Source organism: Elgaria multicarinata, chromosome 2 (assembly GCF_023053635.1).
Source record: "Elgaria multicarinata webbii isolate HBS135686 ecotype San Diego chromosome 2, rElgMul1.1.pri, whole genome shotgun sequence".
NCBI classification, from domain to species: Eukaryota; Metazoa; Chordata; class Lepidosauria; order Squamata; family Anguidae; genus Elgaria; species Elgaria multicarinata.
Window position 1 is genome coordinate 47,784,015 of NC_086172.1, and position 22,872 is coordinate 47,806,886.

The 22,872-nt window shown below is 42.1% G+C and overlaps 1 protein-coding gene across 1 annotated transcript in view; it reads left to right on the forward strand.

Annotated features, from left to right (window-relative positions):
- The window catches only part of KCNH7 (potassium voltage-gated channel subfamily H member 7), a 325,994-nt gene that overhangs the window by 242,231 nt on the left and 60,891 nt on the right, over positions 1-22,872 (forward strand). Inside the window, exons 8-9 of the mRNA XM_063116468.1 lie at positions 7,764-8,189; positions 21,432-21,831. Coding sequence (XP_062972538.1) covers positions 7,764-8,189; positions 21,432-21,831 — 826 coding nt within the window. The remainder of the gene's footprint in view (positions 1-7,763; positions 8,190-21,431; positions 21,832-22,872) is intronic.

The window sequence follows — 22,872 nt, forward strand, 5'->3', positions numbered from 1 at the left end:
CTGTTTTTACATTATATAACCTCTAGGTGGCACTGTAGTATCAAGGAATTGTACAAATACACAAGAGGAAATCACGCTTTCTTTCACTTTCACAATTAAATACTGCTTTTCCCCTGCTCTAAAAAGAACTGGCTGAAAGTTCTGGTTAGACATAGGCATGAAACTGGAAGGTCATGACGTCATCTAAAAACAACAACTTTTAAACAACCATGAGTATGGAATAAAAGAAAGCCTAGTGTATTTGCATATCTTTGGGAGAGAGACCCATTCAAACAGTGACGCCTAGATAATGGTCTGTTTTTGTGATGAAATTCAAAAGGACTTTTGTTTGTTTGTTTTCTAGTGAATGCATTACAACAGACTTCCTTATTCTTGAACATCAGCATTTTCAGACCTTTTTCGCCCTCCTGAAATATGTTATATTGTTATGTTTTGCCAGCTAACTAAGCATGTTCCTGAGCCTACTGTTAAAACAGCTTGAGACCACATATTTGGTTGTCTCAGACTATAATGGTGATTTACTTATGATCATTCATTACATTTCTATACCACCCAGTAGCCAAAGCTTACTGGGCAGTTCACAACATGATATGACTTAATATAAAACTTTTATAAAATATAAAACAGAGCTTCTCCATTGTTGTCCCTTCTAAGACTATGCAGTGCTTCCAAGCTTCTCCTGGCATATTCCTTGAATGCTTATCTTAGAACTGGGGATCCTCAGTGGGGACCAATGTGCCCATAGACACTTTTCTTCACACCAGCCAGGCTCCCTGCTCCTCCCAGTTATTGTTTTTTTATTTATTTATTTTTCGTCTGGAAGGCCATCATGCATAATGAAAGATTGCCCTCCAGCGCCATCTTTCTTTGGATTCAAAAGAGTGTTATTATGCGTCACTGCTTTGTACTTAGGTTCTTGGGAAAGTGACTTGTCTTTCAGTCCCACCACTTTCCTTTCTGGGAAATGAATGTTTTGTGACCCACCACACCTAGCAAGGTAGCCATTTTATGAATGAACAAGTCCCCACACCCACCCCATGGCAGCCATTTTGCGAGACTGCTACATTCTTGCAAAATTCCAAATGTGCCCACTGTTTATGTAGTAAATAGAAGGATGCAACAGCAGCTAAGCCTGTAACTAATGCTTTATTGATGACTCCTCATGCCTGCCCCCAAGAGCTGAGTGATGTTGCTTCTAAACATTTCCCCCAGGGACCCTGTTGTCCTTAACTTCAGTTCCACTAATCATGTTACACCCACCAACCCCAAAACGGGGTGGTAGTCATAGAATCATAAGAGTTGGAAGGGACTTTGGAGATCATCAGGACCAACCCCTAGCTTAATGCAGAATGTACAGTCTGCATACCTGAGAGGTGGCTGCCCAGACCCTCCCTAAATACCCCCAATAAAGGAGGTATTTAAACAGAGGCTGTGCACAGGTTGCCTGTGGTGGCTTGCTTGGGAGGTTCACAGCTCCAAGGCTGGAGAGCTACTTCCCTTGAAACTGTCTCGAAGAACTTCCAGTCTTCTTGTAGGTTACCTGTTTTTCCAGCTAAAAGTTCTACCATGTCAAAAGGGCTGCTTTTGATGCAAAAATTGAATATGATACTTGTTCAGCGCTAGCTGAATAAGCACGACGGTGATCCCGCTGTCCTCATGGCCATCCAGAAGCATCTCTAATTATAGGCATAGTCTCTCACTCATTGAACTGTAGCGTTTCAGAGACCTGAAAAAGTGAGTGTGCACCTAACAGTGGCAGTTCAGAACAGCAAATTGCTATCTGGGATAACATGGTGTTTCGCCCTTGCTGAGCACTCTGATTTGAAATCATTGTCCTGTCCAATTATATTAAACCTTAAATGCATTCTCTTTAGAAATGTTTAACTCTAATTGGGAGTTTGAGAGGATTAGCTGGTCAATAATGAGAGTCTTTTCTTCAGCAGGGTTGGTTTTTTATTTTGTTTCCTGTGGGTTGTACTAACTAATTAACTCCCACTATTGAGGTTGTAATAAATTGTATGGCTATTAGTTCATGTCCTGTACTTTCCAAGCCCAAGGGAATTGAATGTAAGGAGTATGATAATATTGATTTACTATTCAGTGGCATCCAAAATGCTAATGTGAGACTTCTTTGAACTTTCTCTTTTTACATTCAAGTAAAAAAGTCTACCTTCAGCTTGATATAGATCCCTGAAGTTATAATTGTGGAGGAACTTCTCTCCATATTAATTCTAAACTTGAATTAAAGTGTTTTTTATTTTTACTTTGTTTTTTAAAGTGTCTGTAATAATTCCACTAACATCTATCACAACAGAGATTGAGAACTTGATTAGATCCAAGACTTTTTCTGATACCTGCCTGGGCACAACTAGCAACTATTAACAAACAAAAAGAAAAGTGAAATTTGTTTTGCCTCCAAGGGACCATGTCAAACTTACTAAACAGCATAGTTAAGGACCATCCCCAAATTCTAAAATGCCCACAACACATGTTCTCATAAAACAAGAGTGTCAGTCATCTTAAGGTAGCCTTCTCCAACCTGGTATCCTACAGATGTTTTGGACTACAACTCCCAGCATTCCTAGCCATAGACCATGCTGGCTGGGCCTGATGTGAACTGCTGTCCAAAATACCTGGAGGGCGCTAAATTGAGGAAGGCTTTCTTAAGGTGAGGAAGATGAACAAACGCAGGCTTCCAGCTTGATACAACTGTGTTGACTTCAGCTTCTTACAATCACAAAACACAAAATTTGGAAGTTCAATGAATTATTGCGTAAAATCACCTCAGACTGTGGGTTGGATGCCAACTCAGGCTGCTTCCAGACAGAGTGGTTATAGTGGTAACAGCATTGTGCTGCTATTCATCTTTTTTCTCTTAGCAGATTTTCCACGGTAAGAGAAAAGATAGAAGCGTGGGGGTGGGCAACACTGGTGAGTTATGAGTGGAAGATGACATCTGAACCCCCCATAAAATTCCATGAATGAAGCAGGGTGATGATGCAATAAAAGCCCTCTCTGGAAGAACCCTAACACGGGGAACTGGGGAAGTTAGCTGTGATTCATTTAAGTCCCATTGATTTCACTTGGACTAGTGACTAACTTAGGGCCATAGCTAGACCTAAGGTTTATCCCTGGATCGTCCTGGGGTCAAACCTGTTCATCTAGGTGACACTCAGGGGATCCAGTGCTCAGGCAGGGGCGAACCCTGGATCATCCCAGGATAAACCTTAGGTCTAGCTGTGGTCTTAGTCTCGGCCTAACTTTGTATGTTTGCACCTTTTGATTCAAACATTGCCGTTCCCCAGCCTGGAGAAAGGAAGATTGTATGTATGAAATTGCCTTAAGTTTGCAACATTTTAAATGCTCTGTAGGGAGCCTCTAAAATGTGAGATTCTGAAAAACCATCCTTGCATTATTAATTCATTAATCCAAATTGTGTTTTTTATATAGATTACTAAAGGATATTTAAAAAGTCCCCTAAGCATTTAACTTGAGATTAGGCTTTTTCTTCTGTTCTGCACTTTTTCACATCTCAACACATTTTTAGGTCTTATTGGGAATTTCATTAGCTAAGTCCATCAGCAATTAAATTTCTTAGATATGCATTTTAATGTATCTTGTGATGTTCTTGGTCCTACTGAAAGCAAGGCATGTTAGGTATTGTGTAGATGCGTTTTCAAGGCAAGTAGACATATGTCAAATTTTGCTACATAGAAGAATTCAATCGAAAATAAGGCACCACTATGAAGATGGGTATTGCTAAGGCATGGTTGGGCATGTGTTGTAATGAGCTGCCTTTTAGATGTAAATTCAAATGTTTTTTGTACTGGAAGAAAAATGGTGCCACTCAGGTGGTATAAAGTAAAGAACAACATGCTTTTCTCTGCCATTCTCCAAAAATTAATGCAGTCTTGTTAGTACCTTGTGTCATCAAAAATGAAATAGTGGTTGTCATTAGGGGGTATCTGTTGGCTTAATTTTCACTTGTGCACCTGCATTTGTTATGGCTTTAGGAACTAAATTTGGATTTCAGGCTTCCCTTTAGGAGATCCAGGCAAGTACAGCTTTTTAGTCGTTTTTTTAAAAAACAAGAAACAAGAAAATAGAAGAAATTGTCCTGGCTGGATACAGTCTGATGGCTTCAATAGAGACAAAGCAGAGAAGAATTATGATTCCTCTTGATTTGCATAGGAGGAGAATCCTATGGTGCAAAGAAATCAGGCAGCTAATGGCAGCTGAAAATCAACCTCCCTTTTCAGCCTCAGGGAACATTTTATTTTTAAGAAGTTGTGATGGCATTTAGATTTGAAACCCAATTGTATTGACAAAATTTCTTTTTTCATTTTACCTGTACAGCGTTTTTTCATCCACACAACAATTTGCTGCAGTTGTAACTCCTGTTAAGAACCATGCACACATATATATTTGTGCTAGCTTGCTTGCTTTGGGCGGCTGTATAGTTGGAGAAACATTTCAGTCCTGGTTGAATCACAGAAAGGAGGGTTTCTTGCCGTCCTAGACTTAGGGCCTATTTATACTATACTTTACTTGAGGACAAAAATGTTGGCCAGAGATGGCTCCAGGTTTTAGAACACCCTTGGGCAAGATATGCTTAATGGGTCCCTCTCTTAATGGGTCCGTTTAAAAAAATGAAATTTAAAAATAAAAAAAGCCCTGTTAGCAGCAGCAGCTTGCAGCGGAGTGAGGATAGTCAGAAAATATATTTGAGGGAAGGGGAGAATGTATCACACAGAGTAAAGCAAAAGCTTCAAAGTACAGCAAAAGCTACAAAAGTAGGAGTGAGTAAAGTTAATTTCAGATGCAATTAATGTCTCACTTGTTCTTTATTTCAGTGGTTTTAACATTAAGATGTTATTTAGAACAGATTTTTCTTCATTGTGTGCTGTAAAATCAGATATGTGACCAAGGCTATGTTTGGGTGGGCACGCCCCCTTGGTGCTGGACACGCCCCCTGGCCCTGGGGCCAAACATGTTGGTGGGCACACCCCCTTGGGGGCCAACCATGTTGTTCTCCTTTTTGGTTTCCAACATATGGTCACCCTACATCACCTGCTGCTCCTCTTGCTCATGATTGCTGCCGCTTGCTTGCCAGTCAGAGAGGCGATAAGCAAGCAGGCAGTGGCAACTATTGCTCCCATTCACACCTCCAGCATCGTCTGGGTCAGAGTGTGAGGCAGGTAAACAAGCAGGCTGCTGGGGCTCTTGTCCATGCCCCCCTTGTGGAGTACAGGCCTTCAGCAGGTACCTAAATATGTCAACCTGTTGGCTCACGTTGATGACATAGATGTTGGCTCACTTGGACACTCCCTAATCATAGGGTGACCATATGTCCCAATTTATAAAGGACAGGCCTCTCTTTGAGGGGGGCGTTAGAGAACCACACAGGACATTCTGGGCAAGTTGAGTACAGGTGGAGGGAGGAGGAGCTTATGTATCCACTTCCTTTGAAGTTTTTCAAGAGTGGCAAATATGGAAGAGAGCCTGTGAAAAGGCTGTAATTCTGCTGCTTTGATGAACCAGCGCTGCCTCTATTACTTAAGTGCCAAAGAATAAATAATAGATTTATTTCCTGCCCCCTTGCTCATGTTGTTTAATGGCTGCTTGGAAGCAACTTATATAATCTGTGTAGAGTTTAATCATTCCCTACTGGGCTTTTCAAAGAGAAAAAGTGATTATTAATCCCTGGTGTTCTCACCATGTTCCCAGTATGTATTTTGTTTAATCAGTGGGGCTATTTAGTAGATTAAGGAGCGGGCATAAGGTTTTTTTAAAAAAAAAATAAAAAAAACGCTGATGAGAAGTTAAATAAAAAAGAGTTTCAATCGCAAGGAATACGAAAAGATCTGTGTTTGCTAATGCAGATTCAATTTAATCTGGTACTTTATAACTACATCCTTATGTACATATATCTATATATAGATTTAAATATATATGAACAGAAAATGGAAGCGTGAATCATACAACACTAATTGAAAGCTATTGTCTTCCCCTTTGAATGACTCTTTAGATTTTCCATGTTGCTCAAGTTTATTCTAGGGCTTATTTATTTACATGCAATAGGTAGGTGAGATTAAATACGTTCTATATGTAATTATTCTATGCAAAGTTCTTTCCAATTCTGTCTCTAACAGCTATGGAACCATTCATGTAAATGAACATCATCAGCATCATTGTGGTGGTGGTGGTGGTTTACCTACCCAAAACACATGAAGGCTGCAGTTGATAATAACCAATTATAAAGAATGCCAAAAGGCACAAAACTGCATACCTGGGAGCAAAAATACAACTACAACAACAACAACAACAACAACTTAAAAAACTAACAATTTGCTGCCTTTTCATGCCACTCAAAATCAGATGCCTGAGGTGTCCCCTCATTCTGCCAATTGGTAGGGCCGGCCCTAAAAAAATGGGAATTTGTGACCAAGTGCCTTTTTAAAACATATCTTGGAATGTAAGCAAATAAAATCTGCACAGAGATAGGATACATGCCACTGCCATAGCTAGGAGAGAGCTCCAGTTCTGAACAAAGAGCTTCATCATGATATGGCAGCAATAAGGTGTAGAACTCTGTTATTGTACACAGCCTTGCCAGCATATATATTTTTTCTTGTTCCAGTAAAGGACCTAAACTCAATGGTTCATACATTCACATTCATGTTACAGAATGACACTAAGCACCCACTCTGTTGGGGCTTAAATCAACAATACTAAAAGTTGAAATGTCCCTTGGGAAAGTAAACTGAATTCAAGTTTGCTCAGGTGTTTTACTTCCAGCACCTTGGAAGTAAATTGGTTGATAGATTCCAAAATTTTTACATGGATATATTTTTGCAGGATGAGAACATAGAGATCTGGTTTCTAGACTTTTATGCAAGTAAAATAAAAATCACACAGATGCAGAGAGCTAGACTGAAATATCCATGTTCAGTGGATTTTAACTGCATAACCACAAAGCGATGTGGCAGCATTTTCTGGGCAATTATTTCCTATGAGGCTTACAAACACCCTCCCCAAAACACTCACACATTGAATAACATGGCAGCAGGGAATCAGACTACACCAACTAGCTAGACCTGCCCTCAATATTGTGCATGCCGGCTTGTCCCACCCCCTGACATCCCCACGTTACATATACCACAGATGCCTGTAGAGAGGAGATCTTTGTATGTACAGCTGCTATAGCCACGGACATACAGGGACAGAGCTATTCAGTGCAGCCCCACCCTCACAATGATTTTACGTGTGAGTGTCTCTAATGAACAGAGCTCAAAGATTCAGAAGTAGTTGGAGCATCTAAGGCAGGAGTACAGAAGCTCAGGCCCACAGGTGAAATCCAGCCTTCCTGGGATTCCAATCTAGCCCTCGGGGGTTCTTCAGATGGACATGCCCCTTCTCCTGGCTCCCCCCACACACACACACTTTTCCCCGATCCAGGAAACATAGAGGCAGTTGGAATGTCTGAAGATTGAGGGGTGGGAGAAAATAGGACTTGGATATTTTTTCCACTCCCCATAACTCTCGTCTACTTTATTGTATTCTAAATATACTGTAAGCTGCCACATAAATTAATAAATAATGGCATTGCAAGTTCTAAATTAAATGATAGATAGATAGATAGATAGATAGATAGATAGATAGATAGATAGTGTGTGTGTGTGTGTGTGTGTGTGTGTGTGTGTTTCTGCTCTAGACATTTTATCCTTGACTTGGTGATTTATTTATTTTTAATTTTTTCCTAGGTCCTCTCCTTGGGAGCAGATGTACTGCCAGAATATAAACTCCAAACACCGCGCATCAACAAGTTTACTATATTGCACTACAGTCCTTTCAAGGCAGTCTGGGACTGGCTTATTTTATTACTTGTGATCTACACGGCCATATTCACCCCTTACTCTGCAGCGTTCCTTCTCAATGACAGTGAAGAACAGAAGAGGCGGGTGTGTGGCTATTCGTGCAACCCATTGAACATGGTAGACTTGATTGTGGACATTATGTTTATCATTGACATTCTCATAAACTTCCGAACAACATATGTAAACAAGAATGAAGAAGTGGTAAGTGACCCAGCAAAAATAGCAATTCACTACTTCAAAGGCTGGTTCCTAATTGACATGGTTGCTGCAATACCTTTTGACCTGCTGATTTTTGGATCTGGCTCTGATGAGGTAAGCTAAATATAACAAGAATCTACCTTCTTTCCTTCCTCTCTCTCTCACTTCCTCTTCCTCTCTTTCTTGATTTATGTGATCACCTCATATGCACATTTATCATGTTTCCTGACAGTGGCGTTTATTAGATGCTTAATGGTCTCCTGTAATGAGGTTGTCAGCAGAAGAAATGGTGAGGAGTCAGGTCAGGTGTTGAATTTACGCAGATGTTTATTAAATGTGTACAGGCCTGCTTAGTATAAAGGACAGTTTTTCTGTTTATTAGAGCAGGTCAGCTTCTGCAGGCTTCTCATAGAGAAAGAGAGAGGGAGACTGGTATCAAGCAAGCAGGCACCAATCCACATGCTAACAATTGCTAGCTGTCTGACATTGATAAGCTGCCTGATGCTAATAACGGTGTGAATCTCATGTCAACATTTACACAGCTACCTAATTCCCGCTGTTTGCTTTACTGTTTAACCTGAAGAGATGGAGAGTTCCCCCACCCCAACCCCTGTGTTGGAATGTTGGGATCTATTAGTCATGGGGGGAAGGTAACCCATTGCCTCCCTTGGGGAGGGGTCAGGAGAGGAATCCCCACTGTTGTCTCTGATCTGTGATTGAAGATAACAGCAGGGATTCCCTTATGCTGCTGCTCCGCCTCCCAGTTGCAGGAGATCCCCAGGTGCGGCACCAAGTAAAGAAGTGATCCAGGCACCGGGTGGAAGAGCAAAGCCAAGTTGACCCAGCCCCCAATGGAGGAACAAAGGAGACTTCACCTATCCTGTATCCAGCCATAAACCTATGACATAAGCCATACTCTGCCCTCAAATCAGGATAAAACCATAGTTACGGATCCTAATTTGAAGACATATTTTAACTTCTGTTTCCAGCACTTCCTTGTGAAGGCCTGTGACAGTCAGTCACAGAAAAAATAATATATCTGAAAGTATATATTATTTCTATATGTACTCAGTTGGATCCAGACTTACTCATACTCAGAGTAGACCCATTGAAATCAATGGGCATGTTAGTCATGATAAAGTATGACTAAGTCTAGATCCGGTCCAACGTGGGCAGCCATTTTCCCATTACTTTCCAAACACCATCTAAACTTATTTTGTTTAGTGCATGAATAAAGGATGTCAGACATCAGTCTACAAGTTCAGTTCCTAGTGGCATGTTTAGTCAGAAATAAGTCCCATTATGTTCAATGGGGCTTATTCCTAGGTAAATATATGTAAGATTTCAGCTTGACTAATTTAAATATATAGGTTAGGATCCAAGGACCTATTTTAGACTGAGTCAGGATTTTGCACTTTTCTCATTGAAAAGTAGATCTTCATACTGAATCAGGAAATGCCATAGTCAAAACTTCACCTCTTTTTTAAGTGGTTTGCACTAAGTTATGGCAAGCTGGGGGTGGGTGGTGCGTAGGTTGCTATTAGGAAAAGATGGCCTAATCTATACCCAACAGGATATTGCACTATGAACCTGGAATATAAGAGGCAGGAGCCACACTACTGCTTTATAGCGGTATTGAAGTGCACTGACAACTGTTGGGGCCCATTGACACACACTATATACTGCTTTCATACCGCTTTCATAGTGCAATATCCTGCTCGGTGTAGATTAGGCCAACATGTACCAAATCCCTTTGGGCCTGTAGAATGTTGTGCATTCAGAAAAAGGATTGTATCAAGTTCTGTCAGTCTACCAGTATTATCATTGGGTTGGTGAGTCTAGGGGGAGCCACATTTGAAGTCAGCTAGAACCTGTGTAAGGTGAGGGAGTCTTTTTTTTTTCTTTTGTTCAAGGGCAGAAGTCCTACTTTTTACTATGTAAACTACTTTGAGAAAATTTTTGTTGAAATGCTGGAGATAAATATTCCAAATAAAATGAGATGAATAGGTCACCATGACAGGCTACCCATTTAACATATGTCGACAAACAGAATCATATGCTTTATTTTACATGGCCAACATACCTTATATATTGAGATATTTTTATTTATAGAAGCTGCAGTTTTATTGGTATAGCTTGATTTTAAATACTTTTATTATTTTATATTTTGATTTTTTTTCTTTACTATTCATCAGTCTGGAATCTTTCTTAGATATTGAGTGGTATATAATTTTTTGCAAATAAAATAAAGTAAATACATAAATTCAGGATAACACTTTGTGCTTCTGATGAAGTGGGCTGTAGCCTAGGAAAGTTTATACCATAATTAATTTGTTTGACTTTGAGGTGCTGCGAGTCTCTTCATTGGTGTTTTTTTTATATACATTTAGGACATCCTTTCCCCTCATTTCTTGTGGGTGCATTTTCCTGTTGTTGTTTTACCCTCTATGTAAGAGAGATCTTTGGTGGCAGCCTGGATTTCACCTTTTTACTGCTGATTTTTTTATTCCTTGTGCTCTTGATCTTAATATTTCTGTGGTGATCCCTTTATAGTAAGAAGGATAAGAACATAAGAAGGCCCATGCTGGATCAGACCAAGGGTCCATCTAGTCCAGCACTCTGTTCACACAGTGGCCAACCAGCCATCGGCCAGGGACCCACAAGCAGACACGGGTGCAACAGCACCCTCCCACCCATGTTCCCCAGCAACTGGTGCACACAGGCTTACTGCCTCAGATGCTGGAGATAGCACATAACGCTAACCTAAGATAGCCTTTTCATTCAAGAATTTATCCAACCCCTCTTCAAAGCCATCCAAATTGGTGGCCATCACTACATAGTGAATGTAAAACGTCCACAGTATGATGTCTTTCACTAATGGCCATTTTCGGTCATTGAGGTGTCTTTGAAAAGAGATAGATTTCCCCATTAGCTCAAGGTCCATCCATCCAGTAAAAAGATCCCCGCTAACAACTATGTTGTCCATCCTTTCTATTAAATGGCATCACTTTCAACGGCATCACCAGGCATGTTCTGCAAGGCTTAGAAATTCTTTTCTTCCAGCTGTTTTTGGAAAAGCTGTGCGGTAACTATCAACATACTACATGACATAATATGTGTACAGTTCTGTTTGTGCATTCACTTGCTGAGCTAGGAAATAGGCAGCCTGATCCTCATAATGTATGCAGTTGTGACGGCCTTATTTCAGGCTGACTTAAAAACCACTGGTTTATATAAAACACGGCCTGCAGAGTTAAAATATTAGGTTTCTGGCAAAGATGTTAATAAGCCTCTCCAAATAATATTACTCTTTCTCTGCATGTCTTACCACCATTGGGCTCACTCTCAGTGGTGAAGGGAGCATCGTTGTTAATGAGCCATATTGGTGCTCCCATATCAATAGTTTATCTACTGAGCACAGGGTGTCATGTGTCAATGTAGGGCCTCTAAAGGTCAACCCCAAAGGGCTCTTATGGGACACGGAGATGCACGAATGGGCTTGACAGCAATAGGCAGCCCCTTGGAATTCAGGTTCACAAGTTCTGGATGGTGTAAGACATTTTCTCCTTTCAAGGAACATTGGCTGGTCTGCCATTCCACCCCTGAATAATTTAAAAGTTTCTGGGGCCTATTCTAGGGCAGGGTGGGTAAGAAGTGGATCCGTGTCTACTGATAGATAGCTGGGTGATTTTGAATAGCAAACAGGGTGAATAAAAATCAATGATTTTTTTAAAAATTGATTTTTTTTTATTTAAATCAGTTTTTTTTAACAAAATGCTTTTTGAGGAAAAATCTATCTAAAGATAGTTTTCTATTTAAGATACATTATAATCCAAAGGTTATTCATCATGAAATAAGGATTAGTTTTTAATTATGTTGCATGAGGCTGTATATTCATACAATGTTTAAATTTTTTGGTAAATGAATTCCATTAATCCATTCACAATGTCATGCTCTTCCAGAGGTTTCTGTAAGAATATTGGGCAATTTTTCTATCTAGAAGATATTATCAGAGATGCTTGGTTTTACAGTTCTCAAAACTGAATTTGTGTCTGCAGAGATCACAATCCCATTGTTCCTTTGCAAATCTATGTACACAGAATCAACCTCTTAAGTGCTACGTTTCAAAAAATTCAATGAATAGAGTGCACTTTTGGGGGGGGGAGTCACATGATTAAATTGAGTCTTTCTGAGTAGTGATTTAAATCACGATTTGAATCATGATTTAAATCAAATTGATTTAAATCAAATCCACCCTGATAGCTCAGCATGAGTTTCTGATTTAAAATCATTTAACCTTGTGAGAATCTCTTCTCTCTCAACCTCATTGTTCCTCACTTGTAAAATAATGTTTTAGTTATTTGTCTTTTGGTAAGGTCTTTGTGCAACTCCATGGCCAGTTTTGGAGTTTTGGGTTAGAATCCCTGTTCTGTAGTATCTCAGATGTAGGCTTGTACTTGTATATGCAAGCTCTCTAGGTTTATCCCTGGATCGTCCAGGGGTCAAACCTGTTCATCTAGGTGACACACAGGGGATCCAGTGCTCAGGCAGGGGCGAACCCTGGATGATCCCAGGATAAACCTTAGGTCTAGCTGTGGCCTCAGTGAATGGCTCTTGAGGTGCACTAAAGAACAGAAACAGGGGCTGCTCACACAACAGCAGTGGGTTGTTTGCTGAACCATGAATGCAGCCGGGGTGGTTTGTTAACCATGCAGTGTGGTTTATTTTCTCAGACAAGCCACCTTAAGAACCATGGTTTGTTGTTGGGTTGTTCAGGGTTGTTAACAAGCCACACTGCATGGTTAACAAACAACCCTGGCTGCATTCAGACAACACAATAATCCACAGTTCAAAACAACCTACATTCAGGCCATGGCTAGACCAGGCCTATATCCCTGGATTGTCCCAGGATCGTTCCTGTGCATCCAAATGACACACAGGGGATCCCAGGGGCAGGCAGGTATGATCCCTCCATTTTCCTGGGATAAGCCTTAAGTGTAGAAAGGGCCTCAATCACTGAGTGTGTATACTTGTTTTTAATGTTCACTATTTTTAACTTTTGTAAACCACCCAGAGAGCTTCAGCCATGGGGCGGTGTGTGTGTGTGTGTGTGTGTGTGTGTGTGTGTGTGTGTGTATATATATATATATATATATATATATATATATATATATATATTGTGTGAACAACCCTCTAAACGTTACAAATGGTGCCACCACAATAATTGTTTTGCTCTTTTCTCTGGTTCTGAACATTGGGGTTCTAGTAAAAAAAGCTCTTTCAAGCCTGAATTCTGCCCACTTAGTTCATGAGGGGCATGGCCTGTGTTTGATAACACAAGCCCTAGAACAGACTTAACTCTTCTTCCATGTGGCTTGCACATTGGAGAGAAAGTTCTATAGCAATGAGGAAGCTGTCACTGGCCACCATTACGGCTCTTCTCATCAAGGAACGCTTGATAAGCTTCCGATGGACTCCAAGATTCCACAGAATGTAGTTTGAAAACCAAAGGTGTAATAAGCTAAAATGTTGTCTTCTTCTGCTACTACTAACACCATTACTATTACTACTATTATATTTATGGGGTGGTGGTATTTTAATGGATTATTGTTTCGCAGTTTTAATTTATTGTGTTTTAATTTTGCTGTGTTGCCTTAAAGACTTTTTTGAGGAAGACATCTAAAAATAATAATATACAAAATAACATTATTATTATTATTATTATTATTATTATTATTATTATTATTATTTGCATTTTTATACCACCCAATAGCTGAAGCTCCCTGTTCAATATTCTTCCAGTGGTAAGGAAAAAAAGCCAAAGGTGGAGGAACTGCCCTGTTGTGCTTGAACAGACTGAGTGGTAAGTAGGGTGACCATATGAAAAGGAGGACAGGGCTCCTGTATCTTTAACAATTGTATTGAAAAGGAAATTTCAGCAGGTGTCATTTGTATATATGGGGAACCTGGTGAAATTCCATCTTCAGCACAACAGTTAAAGCTGCAGGTGCCCTGCCCTCTTTTAAATCTGGTCACAATATAGCTGCAGTATAGCTCCTGCACCTTTAACTGTTGTGATGAAGAGGGAATTTCACCAGGTTCTCCATATATACAAATTCGCTTTTCTATGCAACTGTTAAAGATACAGGAGCCCTGTCCTCCTTTTCATATGGTCACCCTAGTGGAAAGCAAAGAGGAGTGACATTTTTCTTTTTCCCTCCCAATTTTTCATTTTTTTTCTTTATTTGTATGATTGCTTTTCCATTGGTTGTAGTGGGGGGGATTATATATGCCATCTCTGGGTCAAGAGGGCAGGGCTCCTGCAGCTTTAACTCTTGTGATGAAGTGGGAATTTCCCCTGGTGCTGCATGCATACAAATGACACATGCTGAAATTTCTTTTTCTATACAATTGTTAAAGATACAGGAGCCCTGTCCTCCTTTCCATATGGTGACCCTAATATGTAATTTTCCCAATTCCCCTGCCATGTCCAGGGAATGGGGAGGCAATGGAGCCTAGGGATCCAAGCCTTGCCCCAGTCTGCTCTGACATGGTCACTAGGGTGACCATATGAAAAGGAGGACAGGGCTCCTGTATCTTTAACAGTTGCATAGAAAAGGGAATTTCAGCAGGTATCATTTGTATGCATGTCGCACCTGGTGAAATTTCTTCATCATCACAACAGTTAAAGCTGCAGGAGCTATACTGCAGCTATACTGTGACCAGATTTAAAAGAGGGCAGGGCACCTGCAGCTTTAACTGTTGTGATGAAGAGGAAATTTCCCCAGGTTCTCCATATATACAAATGACACCTGCTGAAATTCCCTTTTCAATACAACTGTTAAAGATACAGGAGCCCTGTCCTCCTTTTCATATGGTCACCCTAACACGAACCACCACCACCACCCTGCCCCTTTGCTTCTACTAACATTAGAGAGGCAAGAGCTAAAGAAGTTTCTGTGGTGGCTGGGAGCAGTTTTCAAGGTCAGATCTCCTGCTCCAAAATCAGTCCTCTCTCTCCACACTTGGAATGTCCTATGGCCCCTGGGTTGCCCAGGGACTATCGCACTGCAGTCTTACAAGGATACAAACATGTAACAAACAAACAAAGTAAAGAGAGAGAAATAATGAAAATAAATGATGTGGAGAAAGCAAAACTGCCTGGGTGGAAGCAAAGGGTCTGACAACAGTTTAAAAAATAATAATTAAAAATGAGTTGTTTTCTCAAAAGGAAAATGATTAGGGTCCACATTGGTTTAGTTAATTAGAATCTATTCTTCCAACCAGCTGAATGCCTATGAAATACCTTCCTAAAGATGGTTCCACAGTCTGACATACCAATGCATCTTAAAACATTTGCTAGTTGCTTCATCGGATTCCACCCTTAGAGTGCCGTTCAACCTAATAGCCACTAATCATAAATCAATTTAGCATCAGAGTTCTGGAAATTGAAGGTTGAGCAGATATTGGCATTACTGGAAGATTCAGCAATCAGAACTGTGAAGCCACCAGCCTTAGGGAGCAGGTGTTACCCTTATCAGTCCTCTCCATGCCTTCCTTTTTACCCAAATGAACGCCTGGATAGGGCTATGTCAATGTCCTGCTGTCAAGGGATGCACACCCAGACGAGTGACTTTCACAGGGCCTGTTCAGATGACACACTCAGCCATGGTTACGATGCTAACCCTTTTGCAGCAAATGGTTTGTGAGCGTGTTTGAAACAACCCTTTTTAGACAACACGCTAAGCCACAGTGGTTAAGCATGTTGAGCTAAACATTATGGCATAGTGTGTCATGTGAACCATTCCTAACCATGGTGGCTATATAAGCACGGTTTAAACACTCACTAACCATTTACTGCAAAAGTGTTAGTGGCCTAACCATGGCTTAGCATGTTGTCTGGACAGGCCCAATGTGGTTATGAAACCACCATGGTTGGGAATGGTTCACATGACATGCTAAGCAATAATGTTATGCTCAAAATGCTTAACTACCAAGGCTTAGCATGTCGTCTGAGCAGGGTCACACAAACACAGGGATGGGGCTCCTCTAAGGAGGGGGGAGGGTTAGTCTTACACACTCTACAGCAGCTGTGACGGACCTCTTTCAACCCAAGGGCTGAATTCCATTTCTGATAGGCTCTCAGGAGCTACATTCTACTGGTGGGCGGGGCTGAAGGCAAAAGGAGTGGGGCCAAGAAGACCAGCATCTTTTAGCTTAAACCTCTTAGTGCTAGTAACTACGCCTTAGGGGAGCTGTTTGGAATGGTGATGGGGGAGAGATACTGGAAACCACCCACTGACAGGAAGTTGAGGGAAAAGGCGAGTGGCCAGGGGAACCCGGGAGGGCTGGATTGGGCCTCTAGTATGGAGACCATATGAAGAGGAGGACAAGGCTCCTGTATCTGCATTGAAAAAGGAATTTCAGCAGATGTCCTTTGTATATATGGGGAATCTGGTGAAATTCCCTCTTCATCACAACAGTGAAAGCTGCAGGTGCCCTGCCCTCTTTTAAATCTGGTCACTCTAGTATAGCTCCTGCACCTTTAACTGTGGTGATGAAGAGGGAATTTCACCAGGTTCCCCATATATACAAAGGACACCTGCTGAAATTCCCTATTCTATGCAACTGTTAAAGATACAGGAGCCCTGTTCTCCTTTTCATATGGTCACCCTAGCCTCTAGTAATGAGCTTCTGCACCCCTGCTCTAGAAAAATAATCTTCTACATACAGCATTAGATCAATTGAATAGATGTAGAGGCTAATTCCAAATTTGCATGTATACATATAAATTAGCACAGGGAAACGTTAAGCAAATCTGTATCTGCTTTTGTCCTCTTTTTTTACGTTGTGTTTCTTCTTCTTTTTTGGTGATGCATATGTGGTTACCCTTAGGCCACCGAGTCATTTTGGGGCAAAGGCAAAATTTGGCCTGGGCTTTCCTGGCCCAAAGCTGAGTTGGTACCATTTTCGATTATATTGCCTCTCCCCCGTTACAAGCAAACACATGACAGGGCTTGTGAGGCATGGTGGAGGCCAGCCTTTCCCAATGGCTGTGCTGGCTGGGGATGATGGGCCTTGTAGTTCAACATGTAAGGAGGGCACCAGGTTGGGGAAGGCTGATGTAGCCATTAGCTAGTGCTGTTCGTTCACAGCTTTTACTCTTTGTCAACAAAATGGTCTTGAGGCTTCACTCTGCAAATGGCAGCCCCTGCTATATGCATGTTGTCTGAGTTTTTTGGGGGTGGAGGGAAACCTTGAAGAAATATGGTGGGTGTTCATAGTTAGACCACATTTCTCCAAACTACCTACAGTGGGGCCATAGCTAGATGGGGCTTTATCCTGGGGCGATCCCCGGGATTGTCCCTGTGCATTCACATGATGCACAGGGGATCCCAGGATCAGGGAGGGATGATCCCTCCCTTGCCCCAGGATATGGCTCTACACTTTAGGCTGATCCTGAGACCGCGGAACGTGTCGCAGTTTGTCCCAGCTCCTCACGGTTAATCGCGAGGAGTTGGGACCTGCACCCATCGGGGGTGGGGTGGGGGGAGCAGGAAAATATTTTTAAAATAAAAAAAACTTACCTTTTGCGCATGAGTCCTCGTGCGCTCCTTCCTCTTTAAAAAGCCAACAAAATTGTGCCGCGTGTAAACAGAGGGGGAGATCTTCACCCCTCCGTCGCGCTAGACCGATAGGCCTAGCTGAGGACTGGATGTCAGTTCTGTTGCCAGTTTCTTAATTTGTTGGCACTGCCATTGCATAACAATGGCACAGCGATCAGCTATTACTGAGCTATCACATTGTGTTGTCGCGGGAAGAAAGTTGCAAGTTTGGTATAAATAGAACGCGTTGTTTTCAACTAACACGACCCATGGAGCAGTTCCCCCTCCCCCCTATTTCCAGACGACAATTTTTGAGATCTAAATTCGGCAATGCATAAAATATATAAAGGTTTAATAAAACATTAAAAATGTTACTTAGTAGAAAGAAACGAGTGGGCCTGCTACTCCCACCAGAACTTTAAATGTTTTCAGCTGTTAAACATCATGTATTATAAATGCTTTCTTAAAAGAAAAGGAAAAGGTGGTGGTAATGATGATGGGAATATATATATATATATATATATATATATATGCGCAAACCTTGTGTCGCTCTTCACTCTGCTTTAATATTACACATTCATTCTTAATAGACTTGGAGGGTGGAGGGAACTTCTGCGGTTACTATTTAGAGTGTGGTACCTAGTACTCAGCTTTATAGGATTAATAATGGATAAGCCTCTGTAATTGCCGACTATAGAATATTTAGAGCAAAATTAGAGGGTGGCACGGAGCTACGGAGCTCTAGTTTGAATACTGCGTAAAACAGAGCATGTATTTACTACCCAGTCAGTTTGAATTGCATAAAAACTGCCTGGCTGGATCAGAAGAAAGGCCTGTGTAGTCCAGCATTGTGTTCTCAACAGTGGGCAGACAGAGATTTAGGAGTGTGCTCAGCTCTCCCATTGAATCTGAAGGAGCTTAAAAGTGTTACATATTTTTAAGGGGAATTGCCTATCCGCCACGCCCTGGCACATGGGAGTGCGGGGGCCGTTGCGGGTGGGGGCGGAGAGACGCGGCGCTGGGGGCAAGCTATTGGCGCGCCCTCAGTGGTGCCACTCGGGGGAGGAGGCAGCACAGGATTTAAAGCACTTTGCCCCTCCCAGCGCCCTCTTCGGCGCGAGTCTCCCTCCCTCCCTCCCTTGTAGGCAGTGTGGGTTCTCCGGTTGCCTGTTTGGGGGCCAAGTAGGAATTTTTTGCTCATATCCTAAGTTGGCTATGAGTTTTTTCGCCTACTTCACACTGTGAGACAAAGGGGGAGTAATAATTAAGTTAATCTGGCGTTACTGGTCACAATTTTGATTCGGCGGTTATTTGCGGGCATTGTGGGCGAGCATAGGAATGTTGAGCATTCTTTGGCACCGTTAGTGGTGAGGGGTAACGTCTGAGGCTCACAGCTGGGAGCCCTGTGGCAACAGCTGGTGAGATATGGCTTACCTCTGAGGCCAACCTTTCTCACTCACCCTGAGTTTTGTAACACGGGGGGAGCGACACCGGAAGGCCTACCAACCCCATCCTGGGGAAGCCAGAGGGGGGGGTGGAATACAGGCCACACCTCTCTGGCTACGAATGACTCGCCCGATCCCTTTAAGGCCAGATGGATGGCCAAGATAGGATGCCCGCTTAGGCCTCCACCTCTTGCTGAATTTTCAATAAAAGTGGCCCTTATTTTAAATCCATTTTCTGTTTGTCGTCTCTTTATTTACGCACTCCACTCACGCAAAGGGTTGCCCACTGATAGAGCACCGCCATTGCATGCAGAAGGTCCCACCAGGTTCAGTTTCAGACACTGCCAGTGTCACAGCCACATCAGCTACGTCTTGACATAAGCGAAGCCATGTTGGCACTGGAGGTGAACCGTTCATTAAAAAAATCTTGTAATAATGTTCACTCTGATGAATTTTGAAGTGGCTGATTGGTAAGCAAGTTCCTCTTACAAGACAGACAGGAAAAGGCTAGACTCCCCCTTTTTCCTTAGCAGCCAGGCCAGACTTCCTTTTGCCCTAGTCGCCTTGGTAACAGGTCTGCTGCAGGAAAGTTGTGGTCAGCTAGAATTTCCATTTTGGTAAACAAGCGTTCTGCTCATGCTCTAGCTGCTTCTGCCAAACTAGCCAATAACAACGGCTGACACACTCAGCAATCCTCAGAGAAGTGTATTCTTTTGCAGAGGTATGTCTTCTCTCCATTGCAATGTGAAGTCCTTCCTATCAATTAAAGATGTGTTGGATCATAAGAAGCATCATTCTTAATGTTTGGGCCACAACACCAGGGTGGGCTAGGAAAAACTCCTGTCTGAAACCCTGGAGAGTTGCTGCGAGTCAGTGTAGACCAGAGGGTAGATCTCCAGATGTTTGGGACTTCAAAGCCCCTGCTAGCATGGTCAATGTTCAAGAATGTTGAGAGCTGAAGTCCAAAATATCTGAAGATCTACTTTCTGCCCATCGCTGCTGTATACAACATTGAGCTAGATCTACCAGGCAGTTTCCTATGTGCTAATTAACATGGAGAGATAGAGATCTTCCTTCAGTGCCTCCCACATTAATCCCCCAAACCTCTGTATACATCTGGGACTTTAATGTCCAGCTAGACAGTTATTTGGGGAGAACAGCTTAAAAGTTTTGGAGAAAAAAACAGTAGCATAGGAACATAGGAAGCTGCCTTATAGTGAGTTTGACCATTGGTCCATGTAGACCAGTATTGTCAACGCTGAATGGCAGCAGTTGCTCTCCAGGGTTTTAGGCAGTTTTCCTGTTTCAGGCAGCCCTACGTAGAGATGCTGGGGTTCGAAGCTGAGACCTTGCTCTACCGCTGGACCATAGTCCCTCCCTGCATGTAGGTGTCTGGCTTGCTGCTCTACAAGCTCTTGATTCTGAAGTTCTTCCATTTGTGGAAACGGGTTTAGCTTATTATGTAGGCAGAGCATCATGGTTAAGAAGTTCCAAAGGATCCTGGAATAAGTTCCACGTGCCCAAAGAGGTTTTATGTTTGTATTTCTCAAATAACGGCATCCCACCCCCACCCCTCCATCATTTCATAGCAAACCACTTTTTAAACAGAGGGCCATTTGTGATATGGCTGGTGGGGGTGGAGGATCAGCCATTCTAAAACCAAAGAAGCTTACATTCTGTTGAAGTAGGACAACCTTCCCCAACATGATGCCCTTTAGATGTTTGGGACCACAACTCCCAGGATTCATGTCCACTTACCATACAGGCTGTTGCTGATGGGAGCTGATGTTCAAAATACCCTCGCAGGAGGATCCAGCTGGGGAAGGGTAAGCCAGGGCTATGGGCTGAATTCACATGATCACCTACCTTGGTGAAACTTGGCAGGCTTGCGCCTGGTCACTATCTGGATGGGAGACCTCATAGGAGCTGTATGTACACTGCCTTTGAGCTCTATTGAATCATTTATCTCTTAAATGACAGTTGAATCCAATGCTTATTTACTGAGAAGAAAGGCCCATAGTATTCAATGAGGCTTACTCCCAGAAAAATGTGTGTAGGATTGCTGCTAAAAGCCCATGGAGATTGCCTAAAGGCTTTCATTAGATCCCAACTTATATCTTCTCATTTAAAATGTGGCTGTTCTTCGGTCCTATAAAGAAATCGTTGTGTGGGGAGAAAACAAAAAACCCCATATTTATATATAGGCCACTGGAATTTCATATAAACATTTTCCTATTTCCCCTTCCTTGGATTTGAAAAACATAGGCCCGTTCCTAACAGTGTGATTTGCCTTTTTGTTTTTGCAGACCACGACACTCATTGGCCTTCTGAAGACTGCTCGGCTACTACGTTTGGTGAGGGTTGCCCGGAAACTGGACAGATACTCCGAATATGGTGCTGCTGTTCTGATGTTACTTATGTGCATCTTTGCCCTCATTGCACACTGGTTGGCTTGCATTTGGTATGCCATCGGGAATGTGGAAAGACATTACCTGTCTCCTAAAATCGGTTGGCTGGATTCCCTGGGACAGCAATTGGGGAAACATTACAATCGGAGCGATGTCAGCTCCGGACCATCCATCAAGGACAAATATGTCACCGCACTTTATTTTACCTTCAGCAGCCTGACAAGCGTCGGGTTTGGAAACGTGTCCCCAAACACCAACTCAGAGAAAATCTTTTCCATTTGTGTGATGCTGATCGGCTGTAAGTAGGGACTCGTCTGTATTTTCACTGCACACACACATTTCATCAATGAACATTACATTGGCCCTGTTCAGACAACACTTGAAGCCACAGTGGCTAAGCATTTTGAGCTAAACATTATGGCTTAATGTGTCATGTGAACCATGCCTTAGCGTGTTGTGTGAACCATTTCTAACCATGGTGGCTTCATAACCACAGTTTAAACAGGCTCTCTAACATTTGCTGGGAAAAGGGTTGGCAGCCAAACCATGGCTTAGTGCAGTGGTTCCCAAACTTTTTCAGGTCACCGCCCCCTTGGTTCCACAAAATCATGCCCAGCGCCCCCTACCCTACACTATAAAAATCATTATTCAGAATAGTGGTTTTCAATGACCCACTTAGGAAGATAATAGCAATAAAATTCAAAACAGTAACAATTGAATATTTATTCAAAATCCAATTACATTTTTTTTTAGTTTATTCAATTAAACATAATTGTTGAACTTGATCCAGTGATATCATCTTTTCAAAGTCTGATAGTCATTTAGCAAGAATATTAGATATCACATTTAGTAACTAGGGTAGAGTACCTCACTATTCTGTAAATTCTTAAAGGGATGGATGGGCTTGATGAAGTGATACTAGTTTCCCAAATCTGGTTTAAAGTCACTTAACATGAGCCATAAATCACCACGTTTAGTAATCTGGAGTCGATTTCTTTGCTTGGAGAGAAGTAGGCAGACCACACTAAAACCACGTTCTGCCAAATATGATGTTGGAAATGCAACCAGGAGCTTCTGGACTACTCTCCATAGTGCAGGACAGCTATCAGAAATTTCCTTCTGTAACCAAAACTCCTGGTATGGAAAAGACCACCTTGAGTGCCCCCCCTGTCGTCCCTTTGCCTCTTAACACCCCCCTATGCAATCCCACCACCCCCAAGGGGGCAGTACTGCCCACTTTTGGAACCACTGGCTTAGTGTGTCATCTGAATAGGCCCAACCTTTTTGTAAGCTAAACAGCCAAGAACAATTTGGGAAGAGATGAGTGAAGGAAAGCTTA